The sequence below is a fragment of the Diadema antillarum genome, unplaced genomic scaffold (genome assembly GCF_040938485.1).
Source record: "Diadema antillarum isolate AM-2024a unplaced genomic scaffold, OU_Dant_1.0 seq00001871_RagTag, whole genome shotgun sequence".
In the NCBI taxonomy this organism is placed as follows: Eukaryota; Metazoa; Echinodermata; class Echinoidea; order Diadematoida; family Diadematidae; genus Diadema; species Diadema antillarum.
Window position 1 is genome coordinate 411,708 of NW_027272540.1, and position 8,559 is coordinate 420,266.

The window sequence follows — 8,559 nt, forward strand, 5'->3', positions numbered from 1 at the left end:
TCGTTTTTTATCCAGTGTGATGTGGCTCCAGTGTGTGGCTCACGCACGTGTCCATAGCACTGCCGTGTGCACTTTGTATGGCAAGCGAAAAGAGAAATTGTGAATTTAGAGGACAGTGGCCTTGAGATGAAAAATATTTTCTAGGCCCCCAAAACCTCTTCAATATTTCTGTGACGATGATTTCACAAATATTATATGATGAGCCTTTAATCAATGATAACATGTAACTATAAATCGGAAAGGTCAAATTATTAAATAACCAGTAGGAAAAAGAAGATTAGACCCTATTCCCATCAATCTTAAAAACTTCATTTTCCTCCTCAAAATCAAGGAGGGGCCTAAGCGTAAATTAATTTATCTGAAAGAAGTACGTTTCTCATATTGACTGTAGTAATGGGTAGTGGCACAACCATCCCGTTTAGATATGTAAATAGACTGTATCCATATATCTATCAATGCATGTTGTATGTTGTTTTCTTGTTATTTTTGCACCTATGTTTGTATAGGCCCCGAGATTGGGTCGAAAGAGTCAATAAAGATCTAAAAAAACAAAACAAAGCTGAATGTTGACTTAAGAAAATCCTTGCCTGACAACGTGGCAACTTATTTGTATGGGTATTCGATTAATGTAATTAGGAGATCAACATTTTTTTTTTAAAATTTCTCCCGATTTTCTTGAAACTACATGCAGTGGAGTTGTTAGTCAAGAACGCTCTGATCAAAGACTAGGTTCTTCTACGCACGCTCCGCTCAACACTCTTTTGCATTGCATTTGACACGCAACCGGCCTGCCTGCTAGGTACACGTACTATTACCTCCTTAGTACACAATTGTACTTAGCAGAGGGAGAGATCTAGAGTGCAGTGCCTACACAAAAACCGAATTTGTTCATTAAAGCCAAGGGTGTTTGTGGAGGAACCAATTCACAATTATGCAGGTCTAGATCGACCTACATAGGATGATCATACACACGGAATAAGGTGAGGAAAAAATTAGATTTTACTGAATAGAACTTAGAAGTTTCATTTTATGGTAACGGCACTTGATAATCAAAGTTCTTCATCCAGCACGTTGTTGAGACAGATCAGAGAGTGTTTGAGACAATTTACCCAATCAATGTCCAATGACATGTAACGTTAGGACCAATTATAGATTCTATGTTTAATGTAATGTATCTAATACTACTAGTACTACATTACAGTCACAACAGTCAACATTCACAGTTGTACATACGTACAGGCTAAAAACTACAAGTCGATAACTTGTCATGGTCATGATGTTAAATTTTAATAGTGGTTGACCCATTAACGAAGTTAGTGATTGCGGCTCAACAACATGAACAACGCCGACACTACAGTACAGCTACAGGACTGGCATTAAACTGCATGCTGCAGACTATTTAACGTTTAGCCTACCTCAAGTAAAATAAGTAATGTGATGCATGATGTGTGTACTAAATTGCCATTGCCAAATGCACGCAAAAATAATGAATAACCACTCATCCACTGTTACCAGTTTGAGACTTGCATGTAAATGAAATGTTATAAATTTTAGTTGTTATGTATGATTTAGGGGACTTAAGTGTTTGATCTTTGGGTTTACTCAATGGTTTGAATGTCTCCACATCGTCAACCTGGTGGTTCCATGCATATATAGTGTAAGTATTATGATTGTTCATCCATGTTCTCCCCTCACAGTCACACATCATTGTGAAATCGTCTTGTTTCATAGAGCAGAGAAGGTTTGCCCAAAAATGGAGGGAGATATGTTCTGGGAGGACTACGACGAAGTGATGGAGGACTACTTGCCCACCCTGGAGGACCTGCAGGCCATGGGTCTGGATCCTGAGGACCTGCAGGATCTGCCGGACGAGGATCTCTACCAGCTCCTTCAGGAGTACATGATGGGGGAGTATGAGGCCGACTACAGGGCTGGCATGGAGGCGCCGCTCGACGACGAATTCTCCCTCGCACAACACATCCAGGAGTGCAGCTGGCCCGTGGCCCGCCAGGGGCTAGATATGATGGTACCATTACTGCTCCTGTGTGGTAGTCTCAGAGTGTCGGCCTTGCTGGGTAAGGATTAGCAAGTGAAGGAAGCTTTAATAAGAAATTTGAGACCTGTGAGACAAGGAGAGATAGAGGATAGCATGTAAAAGAATGTCATGGAAAAATTAGGCACTTAACATCGTCTTCATTACGCTATACATTTGCGTGCTTGAATCAGTTTGTTTTCCAGAAGATTGATAACACATTGTGGATAATAAATGGAATTTTCTTACACTCCATGCTTTAAAAATTTGTGCTCGAGTAATTTTTTTGTACTTGACCGAGTAAGATGAATTTTGTATGTTTTTATTTCCATGGAATCAAGACATTACATAGACTTAGTGGTATACATATGTGTAGCAAGCATACAAATTTGTGTTCTTCTAGTTTTGTGCTCGTTTCTGGTCATGCAAAATACGCAAAAATTTCCCACTATTACAGCATGGCTGCACACTAGCTCATTTTTTTTCTACTGGTCCAACCTATTTCTGTTGGACCAGTAGATAGTTCCCATATTTTACTGGTCCTGTTCTTTCCGACTGGCCTATACAATTTCCTTCTTTTTCTTAAAAAAACCCACTAATACCAGTCATGTCGGACCAGTATATTTGGCACTTCCTGAACAGTTACTGGCCTGACAATGATTTTTGCGGATGTGGGACCATTGGACCAGCACCCGTGTTAAGCATTTAATTGATTACAATAATTGATTTAGTTTTTTTATTAAATCAATATAAATGGGAAATGAAGAGCAAAGTCAAACAAAAGGATAGGAACTTGCTGAATACCATGTCCACTAAAACTTGTCAACACACTTAATGTCATCAGTTGTATGGGACAAGTATTTGTACGTACGTTGTAATGAAATATGAATGGTTGTTATTCTTATTCTCTGCCAGATATTCCGATGAGTCTTCTCCATATTGTCTGCGCTGCCTCCGGACTGTTCTTGCTCTGGAATACCTTTGGGGTTCTCACGGCTTACATTGTGGGCGTCTCACTTCTGTCGTACATCCTGCTCTTGTGGCTGAGCTACAAAGGGCTGAAACATAAAGGGCCGATAACAGGTGTGGCGTGCATTGCAACACTCATTTTATGGTAAGAGCATGGTTGTGGTTTTGTTTATTTCCTGTCATTGAATCGAATACAGCATCATGTATCACATTGAAAGTAATCATACCAATCTATTTCTGATATGGGCATTGGAATTGCATGAATTCCCATTAATAGAGGGTCTGTTCTAAGAGAAATGGCTTGTAAAATAAAATGCAAGCAATTTTGTAGCTGAGGATTGCAAGGTATGTAATTATATTTTAGCTCATCCAAGCCAAAAATCAGTGAAGTCAGATAGTTAAATTGTTGCCATTATATTTTACTTTTGAAATCTTTGTGTAAGCGGTATTAATACCAGGCTGGTATGTTACCGGCAAACCCTTCAATCATTGCCAGAGAATGCGTGTAAGAAAATTTCCAGCAATGTGGTATTGAAATCAGATACAACTTGTCTCTCTGTTATCTACCAGGGAATTGTGCCTGGCTGACCCCAGGGACTGGCATAGAATCAGAGGTGAGAATATTGCTTATTTGAAACACCATGCTGTGATTTATGAATTAGGAAAGTGTTTGCACTCTTTCTCTTATGCAGAGAAGTAGAAGAGTAGCGATACCCTTGAAAAAGATATAATCAGAGGAGAATTTATGTTATCTATATGAGCCATGTGAGGATTGCATTTTGAATGAAGCAGTTAAAGGTACTTTTACCATCAGGAACAGTGATTAAAAAAATGTTCCAAGTTATCACATTTGATGCATATGTGTAGGTCAGTTGTATCACAAAACATCCTACAGATAAAAATTTTGCAACATAAAAGCCTACATCATTTAGTATAAGGAGTTATTCTTTTTCTCAATAAACCAGAACTGGGGACGGTTTGGTTGAGAACAATTTTATTATAACTATCAGTTCACATTTTTTATATTTAAGCAATTCTTAACATGATTATAAGGATTACAATTTTTACATTGGTTGTTTCTATCCCTAATTTCCATATTAGAAGTATTTTGAAGCACTAAAGCAGGGTTTTTGTTTCATCTGCAAATGGGAAATAATGCCTGTAAATGACCTGCTCTTCTCAATTCAAGAGTTGTGTGAAATTAAAACTTATACTGTAAGGACTGTGTCCATGTCAGTATCAAAAGCCTAATGACCTGATATTCACAGTCATCTCAAACAGCTGGTTTTTAAGATACATAGGAGTCTTTTCTCTCCAGCGATTCATTTTTTTTTTTTGTAGAAAAAACAGCAACGATAGCAGCAAGTGATATTATAAATAGTAAAATTGGCTCTGTTGAGAAGAAAACATGAAAACACTAGGTACATATCCAAGTGAAAAGGGGAAATCAAAATATTCTCACAATATGATACTGCAGTCCTGACATTGGCTATAAAAGCCATTCTCTGTATTCATTTACAGTAGTCTTGTCGTTCTTTCTCTTCCTCTCCAGCTTGTCATGAGGCTGCTAAATGCAACAAGTTATTATCAATCACAAGTCCACATTGTTCAGTCATTGTGCCATGTTTTTACTTCAATCTGATACCAAAGTCACATACCTCTTGCAATGGCGTTTTTTCATGCACCCTTTGATGTGACTTTGCAATCGGGCAAGCTGTGCACCTGATTAATCTGTAGTCTCTAAATCCTCTTATTGTATTGCATTTGATGAGCTTCAGTACAATGTGTAAAACTATTCACTCTCTATTAAGTGGATCACAGTGGATACTAGTTTGACAGACAATTTGCTAGTTTCAAGCAAAGAGTAATCCTTCCAAGTGTGTGTCAAATAGAAATGGGACTTTGGGTGACATTTGAAAATTTGCAAAGGGGACCCGTGAGTTTTCAAAATAGGAAATGATCATTCTTGATAGCTCAGAGTGTACATGAGGTTATTCTATTTTTAAAGATTATTTTTAGATATTGCATTCAAAGCCATATATTCTGTGATTTGCACTTTGTGGAAAAAAAATAGAATCAAGACTGAATTTGCCATTTGAACAATGGCAGTGGAAAGAAAAGTAAATACAAGCTTTCATGATCTTTATATGAGTAAAATCAGCAATTTTCTACAGTGGAGATCTATCTGTTACAGGAGGCAATACTTTGGCGAGTTTTGCAAATATCAGTCAACCCACATAATTTTACAAGTATTAACTTGTTAAGGATGGTTTGATTTTGCTACAACACGCATTTCCCATAGACACTTGCCCGAGTATACTCGGGACTCATCCTCAACGGGTTAAAAAATGGAAATAAATACACTGTAGTTTGTGTGGTAGTTATTTCTTGCCTTCATTCTTTGGTGTATATTATGCATAACTTTCTTCATGTTCTGCCTTCATGATAGTGAAACAAAGAAAAGATATACCTAGATTATTCTTTGAATGTTAGTGAATATAAAGGAAAATTGTTCTTACTCAATTCCTCTCAGTTTGGTATCATTTATTTGTTATTACCAAGGGTTCTATTGTCCATCTGTTAATCTTTCTAAATGTAAAAAACATTGCATTTATGTTGAAATATAATCTTGGTACTTCCGATCTGGCAATAGGTATTGAGCATTTTGTTTGTCCTCTTCTTTCTTTCTATCTTGTATAGGTGCTCAAATGATTCTTGTAATGAAAGTAATATCTCTGGGATTCGACCTAGACCATGGGGTTGTGCCTGCTATGATTGGCCTTCAAGAATACCTAGGCTACACCTTCTGTGTAGGGACAGTTCTCTTTGGGCCGTGGGTCAGTTTCAACAGCTACAAGTCCATGCTGCAACCAAACCCTCTGGTACGTGATCACTTTGTCACATGTTCCTTTGTTTTTCTTGTGGATTGATTGATTGATTGATTGATTGATTGATTGATTGATTGATTGATTGATTGATTGATTGATTGATTGATTGATTGATTGATTGATTGATTGATTGAATGATTGATTGATTGATTCTTAGATCAATCAATCAATTTATTTTGTTTATGTGTGTGTTTTGTAAATGCTTTTTGTTGTTGTTATGTATGTTATGTTTGGAGGTTGATACATTGTTTGTGAATGTTGTTGGACAAACTGTCTCAGTCTACATAGGTTTCAGCATGCTTTTTCTTTGTCTGTCGTTTCCTCCAAAGGCATTTACTTACTTGTAGAAACAACACCCAGTATATCAGTGAGATCATTCTCTCAGTTATTGTCTGTGCTGTGTGCCATGTATTATGCATAAAGTCAGTTAAAGTGATGACACGTTAGATACAGCTGTGCCATAGGAACAAGACTACACCAGTCACAAAGATATGACCCATATTGTAATGTATTTTATGAGCCAGGAAAAGAAAGATGTATGAGTACATGAAATAATTATTGACTGATCACACATGTTAGTGAATTAGTGAATTAGTGACTATTGTGATATTGTATATATAATAATGATGTGATTTGCAGCAGTTAAGAGTAATATACAGGGTGAGGTTTTTTTTTTAATATTTTTTTTATGCCATGACTGACTGAATTTGTAATTTGTATTCTGTCTATTTTCATTCTTGTAAATCCATGCAGAGTTTCATGTGGATTCTCCGTGTTATTGTCAACTTTTTTCTGGCTCTCGTGTGCCTGAATGTCTCAGTCTGCATAGCCCCATTTCTCTTTGTCCAGTTTAAATCTAAGTGAGTATGCAATACAAACTTACCAAAATAAGAAATAATTTCTCATGTTTTCTTGGCTAAAAAAAAAAGGTGTAGAGAAACCATTCATATTGGTACCACTTGACTGTGTGCAAGATTCAGGCAGAAGATTTTATACAGTGATATATCCAACGGCGTAAATCCGTACTGAGGAGTGGGGGGGATGATTGGCGATAGTCACCATCACCACGATTACAAGCCCATAACCGGACCGGCGCAGCCCTGGGGGGGGGGGGGGGGGGGGGGGGGGGGAGGGGGGGATGGAAGCTTGCCCCCCCCCCACACACACACACTTTACAGGGATCAGCGAATGTCTCACTCTTTTCCATGCAAAGTGGGAGGAAAGTGGCAGCAAAAATATGACGACTTTTTGTTCTTGTTTTTGTTTGTTTGTTTTTTTCTTGTCAGCCAACTTTCGGCGGAAAATCAGACCTTAAAAGTATGAAGACTTTTTTGTTGTTGTTTCTCTTGTCTTTTGATGTTCTTTCTTCTTGACTGACAGGCGATTTTGCCCCCCCCCCCTTTCAAAAACGTAGCGCAGCCCTGAATAATGGCCAAATAAATTCGATGAAATGCTAATAAGGATATCCATTTCTTGAATAACGTAGTAGATATTTTCCTGTAGCTATTAATTGTATTCTTCAATTTTCTTGATTTAAGTCAGTGAAGCAATCATCACAGGGGCATCGTTCCGTTTTAATGATGGGGGGTATCCCCCTCCCACATGAGGAAAATTTGGCATTTTCAGACCTCAAATTCAGCGATCTGGTGCACACTTTTGGTAAAATTTGGGATTTTTTCCTATAAAAAAAAACAAGTAAGAAAAAGAAATATTCATAGATAATTGAATGACTACATCATGGTATTTCATCTCTTGCTCCGCCTGTGCGACATCACTGTGAAGGCCTAAATAGCGGGGCCTATCACCAGCGTAGCAAGGATTTGATCTTAGGGGGAGCGGTTAGATGCGAGGGAGAGATGCGAGCGAGGGGGGAGGGTGTGGGAGGGGGGGGGTTTCCCCCTCCCACAGTGAATACTTTTTGCATATTGATGTTGTAAATGGTGCAATTTGATTCATTTTTTTTTGCGTGTTCTATCGACGTGAAACAGTCCAACATGTTTAAGGCAGCAGTACATTTTATGTAGATTATTATTGAACAATTTTGCCTATAAATGGTATCATTTAGAGAAACTTCTTGTCTTAATTCTTACACTGAAGATCATGAACGCGATCATGAATTTTGACATTGTACAGTCCAAAAGCGGTCGTTTGTAGCTATATTTTTTTTTTTCGCTTTGGAAATTAAAGATAATAAAAAGTTTTGGTACCTCAAAAGCTTCCCTGAATTTCCTTGTCTTGGTTTGTGTTTCAGGTTAAAGTACGTTGTCTGTGAGAATTACTCGCCCCAAAGTGCTCTCATGTCTTAGTAATCATGCAATAATGGTTTCGTACCAGAGCCGACGCTGTACAGCGTCGATAAATATTGTACGAAACCTCTGACTGCGACCAGCAGCGTGCAGCCCATTGTACGCATAGCTAACTGCGACCAGCAGCCCCATACGCATAGCGTAATGGGGCTTCGCATTGTAGCATTCAGGATCATGACAGAATTAGTATCGCGGGTAAATGTCAACTTAAATCCAAAAATTTCTTCGATTTGAAGACTTACCAATTAAGTTGAAGTATTGAAAACAGACTTCGAACAACGTTTGGTTCTGCCAATAGTCCCTTTCTGTTCGAATTGATGACTGAATGTGACTCGGTCGAGAGGACCTTGGGAGAGCTACATAC

General features: G+C 38.1%; 1 protein-coding gene across 1 annotated transcript; it reads left to right on the forward strand.

Moving 5' to 3' along the window:
* Positions 1 to 849: 849 nt before the first annotated feature.
* Positions 850 to 6,753, forward strand: LOC139712895 (protein-serine O-palmitoleoyltransferase porcupine-like). The gene is made up of 6 exons (XM_071624673.1): positions 850 to 980; positions 1,732 to 2,075; positions 2,948 to 3,146; positions 3,572 to 3,615; positions 5,702 to 5,883; positions 6,643 to 6,753. The coding sequence occupies exons 2-6, from the start codon at positions 1,754 to 1,756 to the stop codon at positions 6,751 to 6,753; spliced, it is 858 nt and encodes a 285-aa protein (XP_071480774.1). The 5' UTR covers positions 850 to 980; positions 1,732 to 1,753.
* The last annotated feature ends 1,806 nt before the right edge of the window (positions 6,754 to 8,559 follow it).